General features: G+C 48.0%; 1 protein-coding gene across 1 annotated transcript; it reads right to left on the minus strand.

Moving 5' to 3' along the window:
• Nucleotides 1-2,114: 2,114 nt before the first annotated feature.
• PTGDR (prostaglandin D2 receptor) lies at nt 2,115-27,379 on the minus strand. Its single transcript, XM_053365938.1, has 3 exons — nt 27,150-27,379; nt 25,865-27,056; nt 2,115-5,460 (listed from the first exon to the last, which is right to left on the minus strand). The coding sequence occupies exons 1-3, from the start codon at nt 27,377-27,379 to the stop codon at nt 5,227-5,229; spliced, it is 1,656 nt and encodes a 551-aa protein (XP_053221913.1). The 3' UTR covers nt 2,115-5,226.

Consider the following 27,379-nt stretch of genomic DNA (forward strand, 5'->3'; position numbering starts at 1 on the left):
TCGCTGTTTTTTGTGTTGAATATATGCTATATGGTAATTTATGGACCTAATAGGTATCTCAAGCCATTTGCACATGTGGCCATGCGACCAGTCCATCCAGAATGTAGGCACCCTATATATAGAAAGGCGCAAACCAGTGATATTTGGGGGAGCAGGCTAGCAGGTGGGCCCATTACTTACATCACAGGAGCCTACACAACACAAAACACTGTTGCTGCATGTAGGTTTTATTTTATTTTATATTTTGGAAATGTACATCCAGTTTTTTTCCCTTTGATTTTTTTGGGGGGGCCCCTCAAGAGAATGGGGCCCTAAGCTATACAGTTGTACCTCTGGTTACATACTTAATTCATTCCGGAGGTCCGTTCTTAACCTGAAACTGTTCTTAACCTGAAGCACCACTTTAGCTAATGGGGCCTCCTGCTGCTGCTGCGCTGCTGGAACACAATTTCTGTTCTCATCCTGAAGCAAAGTTCTTAACCTAAAGCACTCTTTCTGGGTTAGCAGAGTCTGTAACCTGAAGCGTCTGTAACCCGAGGTACCACTGTAGCTTGTTTAGCTTATACGTAAATCCAGCACTGAATAGGAGAGACAGAGGGCGTGGGACTTTACTAGGAGCAAAGCCATTACCTGAGAGGTGCCACCATTCCCCCCCCCCCAAAAAAAATTGAATAAAATACCATGGGAAGAACGTTTTGTTTTCCCATTTCTGGTTGACAGCCGTGAGGGAGGGGGATCGGGTTCCCTACAGTTCTGTGAGGAAGATGTTCCTCTCGAGTAGCCCTTTTCAAACCCTGCTCCATCTGTTCTCACAGCTTCACACTCGGATTGTGTCCACAACTCCTGTTTACTCCGCATCCAGGGCATTCCCACGGCTGGTTTGGGAAATGGTGTTCCCGCGACAGTGGCCACGATCCGCATCTATCCTTTCCTTCCTTACAAAATGCTGCGCTTTGATGCCTTGTCGTCCCCAAGCCAGCTTTGATCTAAATTGAGAAATTGAACAAGCTAGCTGCGTTTTAAGCTGGTGGAGCAAACGCAGCCCTACTCCAGACGTGCCTACAGGCAAAGAGGGAATCCGTGCCTCCCCCACCCACCGCTCCTGGGTAAGCATGGACTTCTTCTGATTTTGCTTTTCAGGTGGCACCCACAAACTTTTCCCTCCAAAGATCGCCCTGACTCAACTCTGAACCTTCCAGCCTTTATGCGTCTGGATGAAAAACCAGGCGCTTGCAGTCAAATGCTCTGGGAATTGATATATAACGAGTTGAAAAAAATGTTGAAATATACATTTGTTAAGAAACCAGAGGCTTTTCTCTTAGGAATTGTTGGTGATGAAATAAATAGAAAGGATCATAAAATTTTCCAATATGCAGTGACAGCGGCAAGAATACTACTGGCCCAGAAATGGAAACAAGAACAAATACCAACGTTGGAGGAATGGAGAATGAAGCTGATGGACTATGCAGAACTTGATAAACTGACTGGGAAGATTAGATATCAACGAGATCAAAAATTCATCGAGGACTGGAGAAAATTAGTGGAATACTGGGAATGTATAAGTGATAACGGAATAACGTTAGTGGCATTTAAAGAAGCTCTGTAACAGAATAAGAAACATTGTAAAAAAGCAAAATATAAGAGGGGGGACGGTATAAAGGCAATATTGAAATTAGGAAATATGTATTTAAAAAAATCAGAATTTGAATGATTGGCAGAGAAGCCGATGGAAGTCAAAAAAACGAAAAGTTTAATGCAAAATGTTAATGTGGCATAAGTGTATGGAAAATTAATAAAACATATTTAAAAAAAAAAAAGAAAAACCAGGCGCTTGCATTTCCAACAGTCGTTGGTTCTTGTCTTGTACATTTTAGCCAATTTAGCTGGTGTTAAGTACCATCTCGGGACGCAAGTGGCGCTGTGGGTTAAACCACAGAGCCTAGGGCTGGCCAATCAGAAGGTCGGCGATTCGAATCCCCGCGGCGGGGTGAGCTCCCGTTGCTCTGTCCCAGCTCCTGCCAACCTAGCAGTTCGAAAGTATCTCAAAGTGCAAGTAGATAAATAGGTACCGCTCGGGCAGGAAGGTAAATTGCATTTCTGTGCGCTGTTCTGGTTCGCCAGAAGCGTCTTAGTCATGCTGGCCACATGACCTGGAAGCTGTACGCCGGCTCCCTCGGCCAGTAAAGCAAGATGAGCGTCGCAACCCCTGAGTCGGCCACGACTGGACTTAATGGTCAGGGGTCCCTTTACCTTTACCTAAGTACCATCTATACATCATTTTCATAACATTCTCTTTAAGAGCACTGGAAATGTAAAGAAAGGGAAGGTATCTTCTACCACATGTGGTGGACTTGTAATGAGGTAAAGGCTTTCTGGGAAATGATATATATCGAGTTAAATAAAATGTTTTAAAATACTTTTGTTAAAAAACCAGAAGCCTTTTTATTGGGTATAGTGGGCAAAGATATACCAAGGGAAGTTAAAAGACTCTCTATGTATGCAACAACTGCAACAAGAATTCCTTTAGCCCAACGAAAGAATAGGGGCAGATGAAGATGATGGACTTTGCAGAACTGGCGAAACTGACAGAAAAAATCCGAAACCAACATAATCAAGTATTCCAAAAGGACTGGAGTAAATTTATACGATATCTGAAAGATTATTGTAAGCAATTAACATCCCTAGCAGGGTTGTCTGAAGACTTGTAATGAGAAAATTTCTACCTTTCGATATTTATTTAAATTTTGAGTCAGTTTGTAATGAGTCTCATTAGAATTGGAAAACGTACAAATTGCAACGATATAAAGGTTAATTTTGAAAGCCATGAGGGAAGGAAGTTGATAGGCTCTAAAGAGCCAGGGTGGTAAAGTAGATAATGATGATGTGAATGTATATTATTAAATGGAAAATAAATAAAAAATATTAAAAATAAAAATATCGGGCGCTTGGCAGATGTCTCAGACTAAACATTTGTTTGGCCAGCTAAAGCAAACCAACCGGTCTTCCCCAGGTGAAAAACTGCTCCTGGGAGGGGGGTGTTTGTGATTGCTAGAAGGACCAACCAATCGGCAAACACAAACAGGTTTCTTTGGAGCATGGCCGGAACGGAACAAAGGGCACCTTCAGAGAGGCTTCATCCCTCAAACGACACACGACTGGATGCGCCCCAATATTGTCGAACAATATGACACCGTCGTGAAGTTTTATTTCCAACCTTTTTGTCAAGGGCTCCAACCCCTTTGATGGCTTCAGTTGTCCTTTCTCAGCCCTGGCCTGACTGATGCTTACCATTCCGTAGCTTCCCTAGCAACGCTCAGGATTCATAGAATCAGAACTGTAGAATTGGAAGGGGATTCTCCTGGGTCGTCAGTCCAACCCCCCACCATGCAAGCTAATGATTCGCTGGACGAAACCCAAAATTGGCTTGATGACATCTGCACCATTCATGTATAAACCCGGGGGGGGTGTATTGAGGAACAGATTCCTGATTTAAATGCAGAACGGAGGATTTAGTTGAGGGCAGATCAACTCCACCGTCCCTCCCCTTCAAGAAAAGGTAAATCAAGTGTATCCTTTTTATCCCTGGTCATTTTGTCTGCCTCTTTCTGCCCCCATCCCAGCTCCACAGTCTCCTATTTCGAGATGGGAGTAACTAGGAATGTACTGTATTTTTCGCTCCATAAGACGCACTTTTTTCTTCCTAAAAAGTAAGGGGAAATGTCTGTGCATCTTATGGAGCGAAAGCGTGGGCCCTGGAGCCGAATTGCCCAGGGGCGAAAAGCAGATCATACTTTTATTTTTTTGAAAGAGGGAAGTGGGAGTTGAAACAAAGCCGCTGATCGTTTGCCGATCGGGGAGAGAGATAAGGGACGCTAGAGATACAGGAGGCTGCCTGGGAAGGGGGAGGTAAAGACAGCAAACTTGCAAAGGGGGGAAACAGGAAGACTAAAGCAATAAGGAGAGAAATTAGAAGAAAAGGAGGAGCAAAAAACTGCTCCAGCTAAGGAAAAGACACTAAGACAAACAAGAGGGAAGGGGGTGTTGAAAGGAAGCAGCTGATCGGTAAGCGATTGGGAGGGAGATAAGGGACACTAGTGATAAAGGAGGCTGTCTGGGAGGGGGAAGGTAAAAGCCCATGGATCCTCAGGATTTTTACATTGGGTCACCCCACATTCACCATCAGATCACATGTCTGTGGCTACACAATGAACCACAAAAATAATACATCCACTGTTTGGTTCAGAATAATTCTTTTTCTTGTTTTCCTCCTCTAAAAACTAGGTGCGTCTTATGGAGCGAAAAATACGGTACACGCTGCTCCAATGACAGCCGCACATCCGCTGTGCTGGGAATGATCAAGGTGGTCATTCCGGATTCCTGTCGCCTCACTGGCCTGTGGGCAGAAATACGAGGGGAATTTGCCCTTTCGAGACAGCAGCACATATCCACGTGGCTATGTGATTCTCCTATCAGGCCCGCCAACTTGCCTGGTCGCCACTGGCGAGCAACCATGGTCTCCAGGGGACCTGGCAGGAAAGTCCTTGCAAGTTGGGAGAGAGCAGACTCCTCCTTCTTTAACTTTTCAGGCCTGCCCACAAGTGGCTGATACCTGCAGGCAGTATGCAAACCGTCTAGTACCTTTGATCAGCTGGAGGTGCAATGTCCGTGTGTCCCCCCAAATTTGGTGACTGCTTCTTGGTTTTTTCACCTATCTTAAAAGAGCAGAAACCATGAATGGTGGTGCGGTCACTACATTAAAAACCTAAGAAGACCCCACTGGATTAGGCCAATGGCCCATCTATTCCCGCAAGCGTCTGGTTCTTACATTGGCCAACCAGATGCCCCAATGGGAATCTGATAAGCAGGATTCGAACACAAGACCTTCCTGTGGTTTCTAGCAACTGTTATTCAGAAGCATTGCAGTGGAGGCAGAGCCTAGGCGTCCTGGCTAGTAGCCATTGCCAGCCCTCTCTTCCACAAATTTGTCCAGTCTTCTTTCAAAGTCACCCAGGCTTGTTGTCATTGCTATCTCCAGTGGGCATGAGTTCCAGAGGTTAACCGTGCAGCTTAAGTGAGCTGCTTCTTTCTGACCAGGGAAAATGTTTGCTTGCAAGCACTTCAGCCTCTTCCTTGGACTATGGATGATTTACGGGGCTGGGGTGGGGGGCGGGGAAAGTCCAGCTGGACCCCCTCCAGTACCAGCTCCTCAGAGAAGGCAGAAATGCCTCACTGCAGACGATCGGATCCTTTCCGCTCCCAAGTTTCTAGCAGCTGAGAGTCTGTGGCCCTTTTCGAGCTCAGCCTCCTTGAAACCCGGCGGAGGCAACTGCGGAACAGGGACGTCCGGAAAATAATGAAGACCCAGGGGTCCACGATGGAGTTCACGGAGAAGAAGCGCAGGGCGGTGAGGTCTGCCTTCTCGTCGAAATCTGGGGCAAACGCGCCAACGTAAGCGCGGACCTGTGGGAGGGGAGGGAGACAGGTTGAAAAACTCACTTGCGGCAGATTGAGGCGGCTGAGTATTATTGCGATTACTACTTCATAGAATAATAATAATAATAATAATAATAATAATAATAATAATAATAATAATTTATTGTTTATACCCCGCCCATCTGGCTGGGCTTCCCCAGCCACTCTGGTTGGCTTCCAACAAAATATTAAAATACCATAATGCATCAAACATTAAAAGCTTCCCTAAACAGGGCTGCCTTCAGATGTCTTTTAAAAATAGGATAGTTGCTTATTTCCTTGACATCTGGTGGGAGGGTGTTCCACAGGGAGGGCGCCACTACCGAGAAGGCCCTCTGCCTGGTTCCCTTTAACTTCGCTTATTGCAGTGAGGCAACAGCCGGAAGGCCCTCGGCGCTGGACCTCAGTGTCCAGGCAGAACGATGGGGGTGAAGATGCTCCTTCAGGGATACAGGACCAAGGGCCGTTTAGGGCTTTAAAGGTCAGCACCAACACAGAATCATAGAATCATAGAACCATAGAATCATAGAGTTGGAAGAGACCACAAGGGCCATCGAGTCCAACCCCCTGCCAAGCAGGAAACACCATCAGAGCACTCCTGACACTTTGAATTGTGCTTGGAAACATACTGGAAGCCAATGTTGGTCTTTCAAGACCAGTGTTATGTGGTGTCGGCAGCCGCTCCCAGTCACCAGTCGAGCTGCCGCATTCTGGATTAGTTGTAGTTTCTGCGTCACCTTCAAAGGTAGCCCCACTTAGAGCGCATTGCAGTAGTCCAAGTGGGAGATAAGCAGAGCATGCACCACTCTGGCGAGACAGTCTGCGGGCAGGGAGGGTCTCATCCTGCATACCAGATGGAGCTGGTATGCAGCTGCCCTGGACACAGAATTAACCTGCGCCTCCATGGACAGCTGCGAGTCCAAAATGACTCCCAGGCTGCGCACCTGGTCCTTCAGGGGCACAGTTACCCCATTCAAGACCAGGGAGTCCTCCACACCCGCCTGCCCCATCCCTCAAAAACAGTACTTCTGTCTTGTCAGGATTCAACCTCAATCTGTTAGCCGCCATCCATCCTCCAACAGCCGCCAGACACTCATAGAAGCATAGAATTTCAGAGTTAGAAGGGGCTAGAATCATCTATTCCAACTCTTTGCAATGCAGGAATATGCAAATGTCCCAAACGGGGATCGATCCTGCAACCTTGGCGTTATCAGCACCATGCTCTAACCAACTGAGCTTTCCTGTTGGTTCATTTATTACCTGCCCTTCTTCAACATCAGTTCCCAGGACAGATTTACATCAATTTAAAACTCACTACATATTGAATGGCAATGTCAAACCTAGACAGCATCTTAAAAAGCAGAGACATCACCTTGCCGTATAGTTAGAGCTATGGTTTTCCCAGTAGTGATGTATGGAAGTGAGAGCTGGACCATCAAGAAGGCTGATCGCTGAAGAATGGATGCTTTTGAATTCTGGTGCTGGAAGAGACTCTTGAGAGTCCCATGGACTGCACGAAGATCAAACCTCTCCATTCTGAAGGAAATCAGCCCTGAGTGCTCACTGGAAGGACAGATCCTGAAGCTGAGGCTCCAATACTTTGGCCACCTCATGAGAAGAGAAGACTCCCTGGAAAAGACCCTGATATTGGGAAAGATGTAGGACATAAAGAGAAGGGGACGACAGAGGACGAGATGGTGGGACAGGGTTCTCGAAGCTACGAACATGAGTCTGACCAAACTGCGGGAGGCAGTGGAAGACAGGAGAGCCTGGTGTGCTCTGGTCCATGGGGTCACGAAGAGGCGGACACGACTAAACGACTAAACAACAACAACAAGAATCATCTATTCCAACCCCTTGCAATGCAGGAATATGCAGATGTCCCAAACGGGGATTCAACCTGCAACCTTGGCGTTATCAGCACCACCCTCTAACCAAGTGAGCTTTCCTGTTGATTCGTTTATTACCTGCCCTTCTTCAACATCAGGTCCCAAGACAGATTTACATCAATTTAAAACTCAGTACATATTGAAAAACAGTTCATCTAAGAGACGAACCAAGGGGAAAGGGGTGTATCCCAGAAACACCTGTCTTGGCCATCAAAGGCCAGGGTAGAGAGCTACACCTTCAGCATCACACTGCAGAGGCAGTGGGGGTGTAGTGGTTAGAGCGTATGACCTGGGAGACACGGGTTCGAATGTACCACTCAGCCATGGGTGACCTTGAGCCAGCCGCTGCCACTCAGCCTAACCTACCTCGCAGGGTTGTTGAGAAATGGGAATCTGCGACCAGAAAGAAGAGGAGTTTCAAGAGGACTGGAGGAAATTTAAGGACTGTTTGAATAAATAGTGTCATATAAAAAATTAGAAATTACTTGAAAGAAAACAAATAGGCCTAGGATTAAACGACGTTATAATTAAATAAATGGGATTTAGAATGTTAAGAAAAGTGAATAAGATGGGCTATAATTGGAAATTGTTTTGGCTTAATAAAGATATTGGAAAGCTGTTACTTTTAGCTACAAGGAAACTCAGAAGGGAGGGACTTGAGGAAGTCAACCAAGATGGTTAAAAGGTTGGATTTGTGAAGAATTAAGTTTGTTGTCACTGTTTATTTGTTTATTGTTCCTTTTTTTCCCCTCTTCTCTTTTTCTGTTTTTGTGTATCATTCTGCTTTGTGGTTTTTGTTATTGTGGAAAATCTAATAAAAAATTATATATATATAAGAAAGAGAGGATAAAATGGGGAGGAGGGGAAATATGTAAACTGGGACCCCTGCTTTTTAACAACCACACTGTGTATAAATTTTATGGAATAAATCAGTAATGAATAGCAACATTGGGAGATTCACTATCCCCAAAGCCACTGAAATATTGTAAGCAAGAATTGCAAAAAAACCAAAACCCTTTGCTTTGGTTTTTTGGCCGCCTGCATGTGCAAAGAGCTCCCCCTTGTGGGTAAAGATGGTGGTTGCTGAGTTCTGTCTCAAAACTGTTTCTTAGAATCAGAGTTGAAAGGGACCTCCAGAGTTATCTCGCCCAACCCTCTGCAATGCAGGAATCTCAACTGAAGCATCCCTGACAGATGGCCATCCAACCTCTGCTTAAAAACCTCCTGAGGGAGACTGTACCACCATCAGAAGACATTTGAAGCCAGCCCTGAATAAGGAAGTTTTTTTTTGTTCAATGTTTTACAGTAGTACCTCTGGATGTGAACGGGATCCGTTCCAGAGCCCCATTCGCATCCTGAAGTGAATGTAAGACGCAACTGCCGTCTGCGTGTGAGGTCATTTTGAGCGTCTGCGCATGCGCGAGCAGCGAAACCCGGAAGTAACGTGCGCCGTTACTTCCGAGTCGCCGCGCAATGCAACCTGAAAATATTTAATCTGAAGCGTATTCATCCCGAGGTATGACTGTATTATGTTTTTATAATTTGTTGGAAGTTGCCCAGAGCGGCTGGGGCAAGCCAGTCAGTTGGGCGGATTATTATTATTATTATTATTATTATTATTATTATTATTATTATTTAGGACATTCCTATTTTCATATGCACACTTGCAGTCTAAAGTGCTTCTCATGTGCTTTTCTGGAACATGAGAATTGGCTCCAAGTCTCCCTGCATTTGTTCCAGGAGAGTCATCCTACTATATATCTAAGTACAGTGGTACCTTGGTTCTCAAACGCCTTGGTACTCAAACAACTTGGAACCCAAACACTGCAAACCTGGAAGTAAGTGTTTCGGTTTGCGAACTTTTTCCAGAAGCCAAATGTGCTCCTTTTTGAGTGTTACGCTTCCGATTTGAGTGTTAACACTGTTTTTGCTATTTATTTTGGCAGCTCTTATTCATTATGTTTTTGTGACTGTGTGGAACCCAGTTCAGCTAATGATTGATTGATTATGTGACTGCAGTACATTATTGCTTTCATTTTATGGATCCTTGGTCTTGTTGGATAGCAAAATTCATGTTTAATTGCTGTTTTAGGGGTTGTTTTTATAAGTCTGGAACGGATGAAACCGTTTTGCATTACTTTCTATGGAAAGCGCGCCTTGGTTTTGGAACGCTTTGGTTTTGGAACGGACTTCTGGAATGGATTAAGTTTGAGAACCAAGGTACCACTGTAACAGTTGTGGGTACTAAAAATAAGGGCTGTTTCAGGCACCATGAAACAGCAGGTAGGCTTTGAACCGCCCTGAGATCTTCAGATGGAGGGTGGTATACAAATTTAATAAGAAAAAAATCACATTTTCATTTTGTACTGTTTTATTGATTTCATTTTATGGATCGATGGCCTCATTAGTTAGTAAAATTCATGTAAAATTGCTGTTTTAGGGGTCGCTTTTCATTGTCTGGTTCCTTTCTGCGTTTTGGGTTTGTGTGGCTTTTCGGTTTTTTGACTGTGACTTGTTCTTCATTTTATGGGACTGGCATGTGACTTCATTTTTGTGACTTGTTTTTGTGACTGTGTGGAACCCTTTTCAGCTACTGGTTGATTGCGTGACTTCAGAAATGGATAAAAGCCCCCCATCCAAACTGACTATCATCAGTGCACGTAAGAAAAAAATTAAATGTTAATTTTTTTCATCTAAAATACTATCTTATTTATTTTATAGTACAGTACATTGATTATTGCCTTCATTTTATGGATCAATGGTCTCGTTAGACAGTAAAATTTGTGTTAAACTGCTGTTTTAGGGGGTGTTTTTCATCCTCTGGAACGGATCAATCCAATTTCCATTACTTTCAATGGAAAGTCCGCTTCAGGTTAGAAACGGACTTCCGGAACCAATTAAGTACTTAACCTGAGGTACCACTGTATCTAGGGACGTGGGTGACGCTGTGGGTTAACCACAGAGCCTAGGACTTGCCGATCAAAAGGTCGGCGGTTCGAATCCCGCGATGGGATGAGCTCCCGTTGCTCGGTCCCTGCTCCTGCCCACCTAGCAGTTTGAAAGCACGTCAAAGTGCAAGTAGATAAATAGGTACCGCTCCGGCGGGAAGGTAAACAGCGTTTCCGTGCGCTGCTCTGGTTCGCCAGAAGCGGCTTAGTCATGCTGGCCACATGACCCGGAAGCTGTACGCCGGCTCCCTCGGCCAGTAAAGCGAGATGAGCGCCGCAACCCCAGAGTTGGCCACGACTGGACCTAATGGTCAAGGGTCCCTTTACCTTTACCACTGTATCTGCTTATCTGCCCAAAGTGATGGTATATATTAGCAGAGCCTTAACTGTAAGCATCTTCAGCTTTTTGTTGTCTTGTGTCAGATCTCTTAGCCGGAAAGCAGTTTGGGGGAGTTTTTACAGGACCGCTGCAGTTACATTGTTTTTGGAAAGCTATGAAATGCCTGCGGAGAACCAGAGCCTCACGTGGACATTCTGAGCCCTTTTAAGGCCAGGATTACAAGGAGAGGACGTTGAAGGTTGTCAAGAGGTTATTGGAGACATTTTCGAGAAGAGCAAATGATGAGGTTGGTGCGTCAGAGTCCAGCCTTGGCCAAGTTCAGGGGTGGCTGAACGCCCACGGAGCCACTGCCTCCTTAGTTCCACAAACTCATCCCCAATGCCACCCCCCCAAAGCCATTATTCAGAATAGTGGTTTGCACGACCCAGTAAGGAAGATAATAAGGCAACAAAATTGAAAATGGTTACAGTTAATTTCACATCTATTCCAAATCCCACTACAGTGGTACCTTGGTTCTCAAACTTAATTCATTCCAGAAGTCCGTTCCAAAACCAAAGCGTTCCAAAACCAAGGCGCGCTTTCCATAGAAAGTAATGCAAAACGGTTTCATCCGTTCCAGACTTTTAAAAACAACCCCTAAAAGCAATTTAACATGAATTTCACTATTTAACGAGACCATCAATTCATAAAATGAAAGCAATAATCAATGTACTGTACTATAAAATACAGTGGTACCTCGGGTTACATACGCTTCAGGTTACATACACTTCAGGTTACAGACTCCGCTAAACCAGAAATAGTGCTTCAGGTTAAGAACTTTGCTTCAGGATGAGAACAGAAATCGTGCTCTGGCGGCGCGGCAGCAGCAGGAGGCCCCGTTAGCTAAAGTGGTGCTTCAGGTTAAGAACAGTTTCAGGTTAAGTACGGACCTCCAGAACGAATTAAATACTTAACCCGAGGTACCACTGTAAGTAAGACAATATTGTAGATGATAAAAATTAAAATTATTTTTCTCCTCACCTGCACTGATGACAGTCATTGTTTGGTTGGGGGGGGCTTTTATCCATTTCCGCAGCCACTCAATCAATCAATCAATCAATCAATCAATCAACAGACTTCCTGTTTTATCACCACCATTTGAAGGAGCATAGGATCAACTCTCCGGAGAGGTCCTGAGCTTTGCGAGGCAAAAAAAGTGGTACGCTAGGGCTCCGCGAACCTCGAAACCCGAAGAGGTAAATCCTCAGGGCTGGGGGATCTGGCTGCGTTCAGGGCGACTCTCCTGCAAATATACCGGACCCATTGTGGCTCGGGAGGTGCATGATTGAAGACGCGAATGCTAGGATCCATTCTAGACCCGCAAAGCGATGCCACAGGCTCCGAAGGTGAAGCGGTAAATCATTCCAAGGCATAAGGTTAATCCCGAACTTAAAAAATTATTAAAAAGGGAATTGGTATAGAAGCAGAGGCACGCGGGTGGCGCTGTGGGTTAAACCACAGAGCCTAGGACTTGCCGATCAGAAGGTCGGCGGTTCGAATCCCCGCGACGGGGTGAGCTCCCGTCACTTGGTCCCTGCTCCTGCCAACCTAGCAGTTCGAAAGCACACCAGTGCAAGTAGATAAATAGGTACCGCTCCGGCGGGAAGGTAAACGGCGTTTCCGTGCGCTGCTCTGGTTTGCCAGAAGCGGCCAATAAAGCGAGATGAGCGCTGCAACCCCAGAGTCAGCCACGACTGGACCTGATAGGGGTCCCTTTACCTTTTTACAGAAGCAGAAGAAAAGGAGGTTTGGGAAATGTTTTAAGGATTGGGAAGTTCAGGAACTCCTCCCCGACACTGGAGGAGAAAATGGCGCAGGATAAAAGTGTGATGAGTGAATCAGCATATTAGAGAATCTACTGAGTAAATGAGAACAGGAAAGATACATGGATAAAAGGTAGAAAAAACAAACTTATACGTGCGAGATAAGACAATGTTTCAAATGCCCATGGAATTTAGTACACCAGAGAGAATGTCGGAACTTCGTATCCATTACTGAGATACCTCTGGAAACACCATTTGGGGAATAGTATCGAGTGCAAGGACTTTTTGCATCTATATGAATGTTTGAGAACCAAGGTACCACTGTATTTGGTTGGGTGGAGGAAGGTAGGGCAAGGGGTGGCTGGAAGGGAAATGATTCCCTGTGCCTTGGCTTGGCTCTCCATCGCAGTGCACAGCCTGGAAATTCAGCTGCGGTTCCTGCATTCCAGCGGGTTGGACTAGATGACCCCTGGGTGTCCCTGGAGTTCTAGGAAATCAACAAAATTGGTTCACTTGATCCAAGGATACCAGTTTTTCAAGTCTCATGGTCATTTTTACCTCCAGAGCCCCCCTGCCACTTAGCACCCCGTAGGGAATCCCAACACCTCTTCAGCACAGCTGTCAACCTTCCCTTTTTTTTTTTTGCCTCAGACCTCAGTGTCTGAAACATGGTTTGAGCTGGGGAGAGGGCTCTTGTGTTCGAATTCTGCTCGCTGGTTTCCCACAGGCAGCTGTGTCCAGGGCGGCTGTCTACCAGCTCCACCTGGTGCGCAGGCTGAGACCCTCCCTGCCCACGGACTGTCTCATCAGAGTGGTGCATGCTCTGGTTATCTCCCGCTTGGACTACTGCAATGCGCTCTACGTGGGGCTACCTTTGAAGGTGACCCGGAAACGACAACTAATCCAGAATGCGGCAGCTAGACTGGTGACTGGGAGTGGCCGCCGAGACCACATAACACCGGTCCTGAAAGACCTACATTGGCTCCCAGTAAGTTTCCGAGCACGATTCAAAGTGTTGGTGCTGACCTTGAAAGCCCTAAACAGCCTCGGTCCAGTATACCTGAAGGAGCGTCTCCACCCCCATCATTCTGCCCAGACACTGAGGTCCAGTGCCGAGGGCCTTCTGGTGGTTCCCTCATTGCGAGAAGCAAACCTACAGGGAACCAGGCAGAGGGCCTTTTCAGTAGTGGCACCCGCCCTGTGGAACGCCCTCCCTTCAGATAGATGTGAAGGAAATAAGCAGATATCCTATCCATAGCTGTCAACCTTCCCTTTTTTTGTGGGAAATTCCCTTATTCCAGTGCCGTTTCCCGCTGCTTCCCACTGCTATCCCGGATTGTTAGATATCCTGTAGAATGTCCCTGGGACAGGTGAGGCTGCTGATCCCTTATTTTCAAATCTGAAAGTTGACAGCTATGCCCCTCAGCAATCTGGTCACCACATTTAGAACTCATTGTACAGTGGTGCCTTGGTTCTCAAACGCTAAAACCCCGGAAGTAAATGTTTCAAACGTTTTTTGGAAGCCCAAATGCAGCTGTTGGCTATTGTTTCCGGGGCACTTGCACCAATCAGAATCTGCGCCTTGGTTTTTGAACATTTCGGAAGTCAAAGGGACTTCCAGAATGGATGAAGTTTGGTGCTTTTCTTTTTGCTATTTATTTTGTGTTTCAGTTTTTGAGGCTTTCTCGGTTAATATGTTTTTGTGACTGTGTGGAACCCAGTTCAGCTACTGAATGATTGCAGTGTGACTTCAGAAATGGATACAAGCCCCCCATCGAAACAATGACTGTTATCAGTGCAGGTAAGGGGGAAAATATTTTTAATTTTTATCATCTACAATACTGTCTTATTTATTTTATAGTACGTTGATTATTGCTTTCATTTTATGGGTCAATGGTCTCGTTAGATGGTAACATCCATGTTAAATTGCTCTTTTAGGGGTTGTTTTTAAAAGTCTGGAACGGATTAATCCATTTTGCATTATTTCCTATGGCAAAGCACGCTTTGGTTTTGGAACACTTTGATTTGGAGCGGACTTCCGGAACGGATTAAATTTGAGAAAATACCATGGTATTTCCCAAGGACTCTTATTCTCTCCTCCCAGTGATGTTTCTCCAGGAGGACACAAGTTTCTTGTATTGATTTCCACAATTTATATACCGTTTATTTATTTAGTAAATTTGAATCCCGCCCTTTGTCTCAAAGGAGGCCAAGGCGCCAGACAACATGCAGTGAAACATCTCCAAAACAATTCCATTGCAGATGCCGTTCTCGGAAAGATCTCAGCTTCAAAGGCTGGTTGTAATTCAAGATAACAATCAGTTAAAACTGTTTTAAAAAACAACAACCAGACACTGCAGAGCCACTGCGGTTAGACTGCTGGGCTAGGACCTTGGAGACGAGGGTTAAATACTCACTAGGTGACCCTGGGGGGGTCAATTGCTTGCTTTTAGCCTAGCCTACCTCTCAAGGTTCTTGTGAAGATAACTTGGGGAGAAGGATATTATGTATGCCACCTTGAGTTCTTCAGAGGAAAGAAAGTGAGATAATAATAATAATAATAATAATAATAATAATAATAATTCATTTATATCCCGCCCTCCCCAGCCAAAGCCGGGCTCAGAGCGGCTAACAAGAGTAAAATAATACAACATTCTAAAATCATTTCATTATAAAATCAGTTCAAATCAAATTAATGGCAACCATTGGGCTAGAGTTCTGTGAGGATTGCTGAAGGAGGGAGTCAGGCTGTGCCCTGGCCAAAGGCCTGGAGGAACAGCTCTGTCTTGCAGGCCCTGCGGAAAGATGTCAAGCCCCGCAGGGCCCTAGTCTCTTGTGACAGAGCGTACCACCAAGTTGGGGCCAGTACTGAAAAGGCCCTGGCCCTAGTTGAGAACAATCTAACCACCTCACGACTTGGGACCTCCAAAATGTTGTCATTTGTGGACTGTAAGGTCCTCCGTGGGACATACCAGGAGAGGCGGTCCCGTAGGTACGAGGGTCCTAGGCTGTATAGGGCTTTAAAGGTCAAAACCAGCACCTTAAACCTGACCCTGTACTCCACCGGGAGCCAGCGCAGCTGATATAGCACCGGGTGAATGTGATCCCGCAGCGAGGACCCCATAAGAAGTCTCGCCGTGGCATTCTGCTCCCGCTGGAGTTTCTGGGTCAGTCTCAAGGGCAGCCCCATGTAGAGCGAGTTACAATAATCAAGCCTGGAGGTGACTGTCGTGTGGATCACAGTGGCTAGGTCAGGGCGAGAGAGGTAAGGAGCCAACTGCTTAGCTTGGCGGAGATGAAAAAATGCCGCCTTTGTTATATATACAGTGGTACCTCTGGTTGCGAACGGGATCCATTCCGGAGGCCCGTTCACAACATGCACGGGCTGCGATTCGCCGCTTCTGCGCATGCGCCTGACGTCATTTTGCACATCTGTGCATGCGCGATCAGCGAAACCCGGAAGTAACCCTTTCTGGTACTTCCAGGTCACCGCAGGATGTAACCTGAAAGAACGTAACATGAAGTGGACATAACATGAGGTATGACTCTAAATGTACTACAGTGGTACCTCGGGTTACAGACGCTTCAGGTTGCAGACTCCGCTAACCCAGAAATAGTACCTTGGGTTAAGAACTTTGCATCAGATGAGCACAGAAATCGCGCGGCGGCAGTGGGAGGCAAAATTAGCTAAAGTGGTACCTCAGGTTAAATCAAAAAATCAAATAGAATTAAACAAAGACTTAACGAGAAGCCGGCTACAAAACTCATTTCACTGAACTAATCAGTTTCCTCAGAAGGAAATAAAGAAATGATAAGATTTTAAGTGATATCAAACAAGCTCAAGAGCAGGGCTGAAAACGCTTCCTCAAGTTTACAAAGAAGGTATGAAAACCTCAATGACAAGTTTTAAGCATAGCCCTATTCTCTTAAATAGCCCCATTCTCTTAAATGTTTGTTATTCTATAGTCGATTACTTCTCGTTTCAAGGATTTTCACGCTAATTTCTTTTGTTCTGTGTAAACCCTCTTTGAAACCTAGCTGCTGGTGGATCGGGGCCACTGGGGACCACCGACAGGGACTCCCTTGATCAAGCATCCCTTGGGATATCCTGGTCCCAAGTTGGGAAGGGCCTTGCCAAGTGACCCAAGAGCCTTGAACCTCGCCCAGGAGAAGACAGGAAGGGGCAGCTTCAGAATGGGGTCAGCGGCTCAAAAATAGCCGTTCTGGCTCTGCAGACTGGCCTGCATTTGGCAATCTGCCAGATGAATCAGATCTAGCACCAAATCCGGCCAAGCCTGAAGACTTTTACGCCGGTTGGCAAATATCCATTTCTCGTGTTAACAGGGTTCCTGCTGTTCCTGGGCCACTGTACACTCAACGTTCAGTTCAGTTCTGAAAAGACTCTTTAGCTGACATTGACTTCCTTCTTCTGTCTCCTTGAGAAAATGTCCTTTAAAGTGTGTGGGGGGGGGGGGGAGGGACGGGACAGGCTGGCAGACCAGATGGTTCTCACCCCTAACCCTGCTCTGGTGGCCAAATTTGAAATATGGGCAGAGAAATCTAAATTTAAGTTTGCTATTTAACACTCTGGAGGAGAATCTTGAGAGTCCCATGGACTGCAAGACGATCTATCCATTCTGAAGGAAATCAGCCCTGAGTGCTCCCTGGAAGGCCAGATCCTGAAGCTGAGGCTCCAAGACTTTGGCCACCTCATGAGAAGAGAAGACTCCCTGGAAAAGACCCTGATGTTGGGAAAGATGGAGGGCACCAGGAGAAGGGGACGACAGAGGACGAGATGGTGGGACAGTGTTCTTGAAGCTACCAGCATGAGTTTGACCAAACTGCAGGAGGCAGTGGAAGACAGGAGTGCCTGGCGTGCTCTGGTCCAGGGGGTCACAAAGAGGAGGACACGACTAAACAACTAAACAACAACAACAACATTTACAAGCTGGAACATAATTCAAAGAAGGGCAACCAAGATGACCCAGGGCCTGGAAACAACACCTTATGAAGAACGGTTGAGGGAGTTGGTGAGGTTTAGCTTGGAAAAGAGGAGACTGGGAGGTGATATGATAGCCATCTTCTGATGGTCTGTCACATGGAGGATGGAGAAAGCTTGTTTTCTTCTGCTCCAGAGGGGTCGACTCAAATCAGTGTATTCACGTTACAAGAAAGGAGATTCTGACTCAACATCAGTACTAATAATAATAATAATAATAATAATAATAATAATTTATTTATACTCTGCCCATCTGGCTGGGTTTTCCAAGCCACTCTGGGCGACTCCCAACAGAATACAGCGGTACCTCGGTTGTCGAACGTAATCCATTCTGGAAGACCGTTCGACTTCTGAAACGTTCGACAACTGAGGCGCAATGGGCTGTCGGCAAATTCAATGGAGAAAATTGAGAAATGCGCCTTGGAAGCCGTTTGACTTCCAAGGCGCGTTCGAAAACGGAAGCAATTACTTCCGGGTTTTCGGCATTTGAAAACTGAAATGTTCGGCTTCCGAGACACTCAAAAACCGAGGTTCCACTGTATTAAAAACACGACAAAACATCAGACATTAAAAATGTCCCTAAACAGGGCTGCCTTCAGATGTCTTCTAAAAGTCAAAAAGTTGTTTATTTCCTTAACACCTGAAGGGAGGGCCTTCCACAGGGAGGGTGCCACCACTGAGAAGGCCCTCTGCCTGGTTCCCTGTTTGACAGTGGAACAGACTCAGAAAGTGCTGGCATTGGAGCCAGCCATGCACCCCACCCCCAGAACAGCTGGATTCTGTGGCTCTGGGCCTGTTAGATCAGGCAAATGGCCCTTTAGTTCCAGCATCCTGTTCTCACAGAGGCCAACCAGATGGTTGCAGAAAACCAGCAAGCAGAGAGTTCTCTTCCTTCCTTTGCTTTCCAAAAACTGGTACCCAGAATGACTGCTGCTTCCAGCTGTGGTGGTCAGAGCCCAGCCATTGTGGCTGGTAGCCTTTGCTATACATTTTACCCTGGTGGGGAAGCCTGTGGCCAGGTGACTTCCTTGCTCTGCTAACTTTTGATGGGTAACTCCAATGTCTCTGCAGATCTCCCTTCTCAGAGTTGTTTAACTTTAAATAGACCCAGGACACCACACAATTAAAATGCTCTTATATCACTTGAAACAGTCGTGGCTTTCCTCAAAGAATCCTGGGAGCTGTAGTTTGTTAAGCTGTTAAAGGTAAAGGTAAAGGTACCCCTGCCCGTACGGGCCAGTCTTGCCAGACTCTAGGGTTGTGCGCCCATCTCACTTAAGAGGCCAGGGGCCAGCACTGTCCGGAGACACTTCCGGGTCACGTGGCCAGCGTGACATCGCTGCTCTGGCGAGCCAGAGCCGCACACGGAAACACCGTTTACCTTCCCGCTAGTAAGTGGTCCCTATTTATCTACTTGCACCCGAGGGTGCTTTCGAACTGCTAGGTTGGCAGGCGCTGGGACCGAGCAGCGGGAGCGCACCCCGCCGCGGGGATTCGAACCGCCGACCTTTCGATCGGCAAGTCCTAGGCACTGAGGCTTTTACCCACAGTGCCACCCACTGCACCCGCTGTTAAGCTGTTAGGATGCCCCTTTTCCCCTCCCAGAACTACAGTTCCCAGAGAAGAGGGATTCATTGTCAAGGGAAGGGGTTCAATCTCCCTAGGATAAATATGGGCCTAATTTGCAGATCTTTGGGGAGGATAAAGTACACCAAAGGCTCTGAATGCTGAAAGCACTGTAATAAATGTGAACGCGGGTGGAGCTGTGGGTTAAACCACAGAGCCTAGGACTTGCCAATCAGAAGGTTGGTGGTTCGAATCCCCGCGATGGGTGTGAGCTCCCATTGCTCAGTCCCTGCTCCTGCCAACCTAGCAGTTCGAAAGCACATCAAAGTGCAAATAAATAAATAGGTACCACTCTGGCAGGAAGGTAAACGGCGTTTCTGTGCGCTGCTCTGGTTCGCCAGAAGCGGCTTAGTCATGCTGGCCACATGACCCGGAAGCTGTACGCTGGCTCCCTCGGCCAGTAAAGCGAGATAAGCGCCGCAACCCCAGAGTCGGTCACGACTGGCCGTAATGGTCAGGGGTCCCTTTACCTATTATAGCTATTACTACTATTACTGCTCCGAGCCAATGGCTTCAAGTTACAAGAAAATGGACATTCTGACCAGGGTTGGATTTAGGTTTGATGAGGCCCTAAGCTACTGAAGATAATGGGGCCCTTTATATGTCCAGCTGTCCTTTGTCAACAACAAATTGCAGCTGTTTTTTGTGTTGAATATATGCTATATGGTAATTTATGGACCTAATACAGTAGTTATCCAAGCAGTGATATGTTAGGGAGCAGGCTAGCAGGCGGGCCATGACTTACATCCCAGGAACCTACACAACACAAAACATGGTTGCTGTATGAAGGTTTTCTTTTATTTGTTTTTTATCTTATATTTTGGAAATGTGCATCCAGTTTTTTCCTTTCAATTTTTTTGGGGGCCCCAAGAGAGTGGGGCCCTAAGCTAGAGCTTGTTTAGGGACCCCTGACCGTTAGGTCCAGTTGCAGATGACTCTGGGGTTTCGGCGCTCATCTCGCTTTATTGGCCGAGGGAGCTGGCGTACAGCTTCCAGGTCATGTGGCCAGCATGACTAAGCCGCTTCTGGCGAACCAGTGCAGTGCACGGAAACGCCGTTTATCTTCCCGCCAGAGTGGTACCTATTTATCTACTTGCACTTTGACGTGCTTTCAAACTGATAGGTTGGTAGGAGCAGAGACAGAGGAACAGGGACTCACCCCGTAGTGGGGATTCAAACCGCTGACCTTCTGATCAGCAAGCCCTAGGCTCTAGCTTATAAGTAAATCTGGCACTGATTCTGACTAAACATCAGGAAGAACTTTCTGACAGTAAGAGCCGTTCGACAGTGCAGTCTCCCTCTGGAAGTTGCAGACTCTCCTTCCTTGGAGGCTTTTAAGCAGAGGTTGAATGACCATCTGTCAGGGATGCTTCAGTTGAGATGATATTTGGTCATGAATGATCTTGTTGCAGGGGGGCTGGACTGGATGACCCTCAGGGGTCCCTTCCAACTCTACGATTTCATGATTCTATGCTCATTTGCTCAGCCTTGGCTCTCATGGCTGGATGTGCCAGCCTCAAAGCCCGTTAATCCCACATGGCAGGGCTACACAACTAGATTGCGATCTGGCTTTCCTAACAGAGGCCTCATCCTGTCCGCAAAGAGCACCAGGCAAGGACCACAGGTAAACCACTGCTATAGGAGGAGAAGGCTGCTGTCTTCATGCTGTCTTGTTTTGTGGGTCCTGTACATCATCTCTGCTGCAAACAGGATATTGGAGTTGATGGTCTCTTTTGTCAGACCCAGCAGGGCTGCCTTGATGACCAGAGATCTGTCTTAATCTTCTTTGCTCTGTTCCAGACATGCCGTGCGCCTTGGCTAAAAAATGGATGCTGTTGGCCGGCAGCGCGAAACATTCTCCCGACTGTGTGCAAGTAACCAAAGCAAGTTCTCAAATGCATCAACATTAGTCAGTGTTCCCTCGCTGTCCCGTTCCAGAAATCAATTAGTTAGCAGCTTTTGACTCGCAGCAAGCTGCAAAGAATCCGATAAATCTGAGCCTTGTCATTATCGGTGCTCCGAAAACACAGCCGGAATGTTTTGCAGCTTAACCAAGAGAGAAGAGCAGTGAGCCTTTTCTGTAACCCAGAACCGCTTCCCACGTCCAAACACCCCAGAGGGCAGCTGTTCTTTCCATCCCCGCTGTTGTGCTAATCTCAGAGAGGTGCGATGTGATGATTCTCAAGAAAACCAGTGCAGCGTTCAGAGCCCTTAGCCACAACAGCGAGGGCGCAGTCAAGGTCCGCTGTGATGTCCCATAGCAGGGTTGGGGGTGTGACTTACGGGGCAATGGCTATGGGGCTTGGGAGATAAATGCTTCTGTTCTCTGGTGGGGCAGTGGGGGGGAGTTACAGCGACCTGATCAAATTCTCCTTTAGTCTCAGTCACTGCTGCGATAGAACGCAAGTAATTGCAGAAAGCTAGGGAGAAAGTAGTGATGTATGGAAGTGAGAGCTGGACCATAAAGAAGGCTGATTGTCGAAGAATTGATGCTTTTGAATTATGGTGCTGGAGGAGACTCTTGAGAGTCCCATGGACTGCAAGAAGAACAAACCTCTCCATTCTGAAGGAGATCAGCCCTGAGTGCTCACTGGAAGGACAGATCATGAAGCTGAGGCTCCAATACTTTGGCCACCTCATGAGAAGAGAAGACTCCCTGGAAAAGACCCTGATGCTGGGAAAGATGGAGGGCACAAGGAGAAGGGGACGACAGAGGACGATATGGATGGATAGTGTCTTCGAAGCTACCAGCATGAGTTTGACCAAACTGCGGGAGGCAGTGGAAGACAGGAGTGCCTGGCGTGCTCTGGTCCAGGGGGTCACGAAGAGTCGGACGTGACTAAACGACTAAACAACAACAACAAGGGAGAATGGAAGGGCAGGTGGATCAGAGACTGGGAGAGGAGCCTACATTTTGCACCACTTCAAAATCTGGCGGCATTTGCCCCACGCTGGGCAAAAGATTCCTGCACTGCCGGGGGCTGGACTAGATGACCCTTGTGGTCCCTTCCAACTCTACGATTCTACAAAATCTTCTACAAATGACAGAGAGGGCTGTGTTAGTTTCTGTAGAAAGTAGCTTACTGCAAGGGGTGAATTTGGCATTTCTTGTGTCCCCCTCTCTCAGTTTCAGCTCTGCTCACTACCGGCATGTGGTCCCCATTTTCTTGCCCAGAAGCGAATGCAGCCCTCAGCCTGGGAAAAGTTCCCTGCCCCTTAGTTATGCATGCATGTGACTTACTCCCTAGCGTGTCCACTCCTGCAGCCTCCATTTCAAATTTTCGCTTTGTAATTTGTTTGTAAACTGAGCTCAAACTGCACACACTACAAAGCGTAAAGCGATACTTTGAGCATTTTCTCCTTTCCCCCCCCTTATTAGGCGAATAGCTATTTAAAAGCCTAGAGTATCTTATATACGCCCTGTTTTTCTAAAGCCCTTAAACCCAACAACATCTGCCGCAGGGAAAGCTGCAAAACCTCAGGTTGGGAGCTAATCTGGGATGCGAAAAATAACCAGGTGTCCTTTTGAATGCACATGCATGATGATTTGTGCTCACGATGCTATCAGGGAGGTCACACGTGATCACGATTTCAACGCCGGTTGCACCTGCAAAAGCTTTGGGGCTGATCACGCTGCTTCATTCCTAGTCGGTGCGTGTCTTCCTGCTGAAATCCTGTAATTTTTTTATACCACAAATGTTCTGTTTCATTTTCTTTGCTTCTTTGGGATGCACTGTGGCCCTCCTAGACAGCAATAACGGCGCGTGTTTTGGGAAAGAGACACGGACCAAACCAAAGTGAGATAAATCCTCCGCTAATGAACTATTCTTGTGTCAAGAACATGCTGCAGAAAACACCCTCAACCGCCGGGCCATTATCTCTAACCAATTTGTTCTAGAGATGGATTGCAACGAAGATGGAAAACAGACGCCAAACTGTCACCCCCAAAAGTGAAAGCACGCATATGTCACGGATATTTTGGCCAGGCCAATGAGGATGTTAGAAAGGAGAATCCAACCCGTCTTGTGTGAAGTCCCCCTCTTTCAGAATTCTGCCTCCAGGGAGCAGCCAACGTAAGATCTCTGCCTGCTGTGATTCCCCCCCCCCCTTTTCCTAAAACAATTCCAGCCTGTGTTAATAGCTGCTAGATCATTTATCACTGCTGTCCTGCTATGGCCCAGGCTCTGTTTTCTGTTAAATTAAACAATCTGCGAGGGCTTCAGCAGAAGGGACAGGAAGGTGTGCAGTTATCAAAGAGATGCAAAAGGGAGATTAGAGCTAAAACTGTTCAGGGAGGGATGAAACATGGAAAAGACACGTTTGCTAGCAGAAGTCGCCGGCCCTCTTCTAATCAGGTGTGCAGATCATCAAGTGCCCTCCAGATCTTTTTTTTTTAATTTATTTATAAAGTTTTCAAATATAACAATAAAGGGAAAACATTCCATTCAAAATATACATCCAATTCTAATCTTTCCACTTTCAGACTTCCTTCAGTCTATCTGGAAATTTTTCATGTTATCACAATTATTCATATTTCTTCCATCTGTATTGTTTTGTTTTTTTTAACCAAATTAATCTTAACAATTATTATAAAACAATATTTCTTTCCATTATTATCACAGAGCTTCTTGAAAACCTACAAACGTTAATTGACCTTCACATATATTTTTAATATACTCTGTAAATTTATTCCAGTCTTCGGTAAATCTTTGGTTTCGCTGGTTCCGGGAACCGGCCCTCCAGATCTTTTGGGACTACAATTCCCATCATCCCTAGCTAGCAGGAACAGTGGGCAGGGATGATGGGAATTGTAGTCCCCAAAACATCTGGAGGGCTGAGTTTGCCTGTGTCTGGTGTATGGCATCTGTGCCCCTGCAGGTAAGACTAAAAGGATGGAACCTCCACTCTCGTTGGCAGTCTACCAGGTGCAGGGAACCACAACCGGGATGTTCTGCTCAAGTTCTGCTTGCGGGTTTCCAACAGGAATCTGGTTGGCCACTGGGAGAAGAGAATTCTGGACCAGATGGGCCTTTGGCCTCATCCTGCAGGCTCTTTGGGTGTCCCTAATATTAAAGTGTGCTAATTTATTATTACTGTTGTTAGTTTTATTAAATTTCTTCAGCACCTTTCTAACAAAATCTCAAGGTGTCCCACAAAGAATATATGAGAAGTAAAGTAAAAAATGAGAATATAACGGTGGTAACAGTAATATCGCTACAAACAGCAAAATCCACATCAGTCCACCAAAAATAAAAATAAAAGCCCAATTCACCACTCATGATTGTCAGTGCTGCCTTCACTGGGGTAGAACAGCTCAGCTGGTTGAGGGTTGAGGGTTCGAGCCTCACGCTGGGTGAAAAATTCCTGCATTGCATGGGGTTGGACTAGATGACCCTGGGAACTCAGTTCCAGCACCTCTCAGACGGGCACCATTGCCATTCTAGGAGAACAAGGTGAGTTCCGGCACCTCTTTTCCTAGCAAAAATAGCACTGAGACGATTCTGTGTCTCCCGACCAAATTTCACACAGTCCTCAGTTTAGTTTTTAAATCTAGCTACCTGCAAGGGACACGGGTGGCACAGGGGATGCGGGTGGCGCTGTGGCTTACACCACAGAGCCTAGGACTTGCAGATCAGAAGGTTGGCGGTTCGAATCCCCACAACGGGGTGAGCTCCCGTTGCTCAGTCCCTGCTCCTGCCAACCTAGCAGTTCAAAAGCACATCAAAGTGCAAGTAGGTAAATAGGAACCGCTCCGGCGGGAAGGTAAATGGCGTTTCTGTGCGCTGCTCTGGTTCGCCAGAAGCGGCTTAGTCATGCTGGCCACATGACCCGGAAGCTGTACGATGGCTCCCTCGGCCAGTAAAGCGAGATGAGCGCCACAACCCCAGAGTCAGCCATGACTGGACCTAATGGTCAGGGGTCCCTTTACCTTTACCTGCAAGTGTGACCACGGCAGTGTTCTGGCAGAAAGTGTTTGTAAAAGGGAGTGGACCATCTCCCTTCTGTCTCGGGCCCCACAAGATGCTGGGTTCAGCTTGGTCCATGGCTGGCTGGCATGACAAGACACTCTGGTCTTCCGCTCACCCCAAGTCTTTCTCAGCTCCACCTGCGGATGCCAGGGGAGCCTTTGAGAGGCACATAGCAATGTGGTACTTGAGATACCTACTCCATGCTCTCTAGGCATCTAGACATACACAGCTGGGGGGAGGCTGCCCCCAGCAAGGACCAAAATGCTGGAGGCAGGGGCGCCAACTTGAATAAAATACTGTGGTAGCCCAGGTAAGCCCTGCCCACATAATTCATCACATAATGTGGTGCACACAAACCATTTGAATGCCAGTCAACTTTGGGGGCCCCGGCCCCCTCAAATATATTATTTGGGGGGGCAAAGCCCCCTCGGTCCTTCGGAGTTGGCTCCTATGGCTGAAGGTTCCCTGGAGAGGCCCTGTGGAATGCCCTCCCATCGGATGTCAAAGAGATAAACAACTATGTATATGGCATTTAGAAGACATCTGAAGGCAGCCCTGTTTAGGGAAGTTTTGAATGACTGATGTTTTAATGTACTTTTAATCTTTTGCTGGAAGCTGCCCAGAGTGGCTGGGGAAACCCAGCCAAATGGGCCCGGTAGAAATAACAAATTATTATTATTATTATTATTATTATTATTATTATTATTATTATTCCCTCTGGGCGCACAGAGCGCGCCTTCCGACCGGGCGTTTCCTTCGACGGCCAGGGCCTCTCCAAGGCGCACAGCTCTCCCGTCCCCCCCTCGTAGCGTTACTTACGATCATGGGCAGGGAGCAGATGGTGAAGAGGGCGGTCATGAGAGCCAGCAAGACCAGCTGGCCCAGCTCCTCGGTGCGGCCGGCGCCGGGAGGCGCGGTCGACGGGGCGCCGGTACCACCGCCGCTTCCGTGCGCTCCGGCCGGCTGGCTCCTTCGCGGGGGCTGCCGGCGCGCCATGCGGTAGAGGCTGCGCATGCTGCCCAGGTTGCAGAGCCCGATGGCGAGTCCCAGCGCGCTCAGGAGGCTGGCGTAGAGCACCGAGTAGGCCCGCCCGCCGCCGGCCATGCGGATGAAGCACCAGGTGCCCGGACAGTACTGCACGATGGCACCGAAGCCCAGCAGCGGCAGGGCGCAGAAGAGGGCGCACAGCGCGCCCGCCGCGACGGTCAGCAGCGCGCCCAGGCGCCGGTTGGTGTGGCGTTGGTAGAAGTAGGGGTGTCCCAGCGACAGGCAGCACTCCAGGGCCATGGCTAGCAGCAGCATGGTGGGCGCCAGGCCGAAGAAAGCCATCAGGAAGGCGAACAGCTGGCACAGGCTCCCGGGGCTCGCGTCTCCAGCGCCGGCGGCTGCGTCTTCCCCGACGGCAGTTGCTGGCGGCGGCCAGAGCTCGCTGAGGCTGCGGTTGCGCGCATAGGCGGCCAGGACGATGGGGCTGAGCAGGCACTTGCCCAGCAGGTCGGTGGCGGCCAGGGCGCTGACCAGGAGGTAGAAGGCGGACGCCCTTGGGCGCCCCCAGCCGCCGGCGCGCTGCAGCCGCGCGCGGAGCTGGTGCTGCCACAGGATCCCCAGCGCCAGCACGTTGCCCAGCAGGCCGGCCGCGAAGAGCAGCGAGCCCGGCAGCGCCGACTGGCCGCCCTCCAGGTGCCGGTTGGCGCGGCAGCGGTAAGCGCCGCCGCCGTCCATGGAGCCGGCGGCGGGCGAGAGCGTGCGCCTCGACGGGGCGGGCAGGGCGGGACGCGTGTGGGGCGGCGCGGCCGGACGAGCCGTGCCTATGAAGGGGCGCGGGGCGGGGAGGGTGGGCAGGAGGGTGGACGGCCTCCCGCAGACGGGGCGGAGGCTAAGAGAAGGAAGCGCTGGCCTCGCCGGGAGGGCGGAGAAGGGACCGCTTGTTCCCACGGGGAGCCGGGAAGGAATCGCGGCTGTCTGTGGGAAGGGGGCGGGCGGGAGCAAGCGAGAGGGATGGAGCCCTTTTCTAGACGGCAGGCGGCAAAGGGTCGAGGAAAGGAGAGGGGCTGGGGCTTAGGGTTGCCTGGCAAGGCACCTCCTCTGCCCCAGAAACCCTTACCTGCAGCGCCGAGAAGGGTAATAGGTTGGGTACAGTGGACCTGCGGAAAGGTTGCCGGCGACAAGGGCGCTCTGCACATGCCCAGAGGCACTCTGCCCGTCCTCACTTGCCTCACCGCCACTTCCGTCCGGATTTGCAGCAGTAACTCGGGAAAAGGGATCCACTCCAGGGTGTTTTGGGCGGGGATTTCGCCAGTCCAAGGCGAATAGAATGGCAGTGCGGCAAGACAT

The sequence above is a fragment of the Podarcis raffonei genome, chromosome 1 (assembly GCF_027172205.1).
Source record: "Podarcis raffonei isolate rPodRaf1 chromosome 1, rPodRaf1.pri, whole genome shotgun sequence".
Lineage (NCBI taxonomy): Eukaryota > Metazoa > Chordata > Lepidosauria > Squamata > Lacertidae > Podarcis > Podarcis raffonei.

Coding starts and splice junctions, on each gene's coding strand:
- PTGDR (XM_053365938.1), bottom strand. CDS start 27,379: ATGTCTTGCCGCACTGCCATTCTATTCGCCTTGGACTGGCGAAATCCC. Junction 27,057..27,149: donor TACCCTTCTCGGCGCTGCAG/GTAAGGGTTTCT, acceptor CCTGCCGTCTAG/AAAAGGGCTCCATCCCTCTC. Junction 5,461..25,864: donor TCTGCTCCCTGCCCATGATC/GTAAGTAACGCT, acceptor CCCCTCCCACAG/GTCCGCGCTTACGTTGGCGC.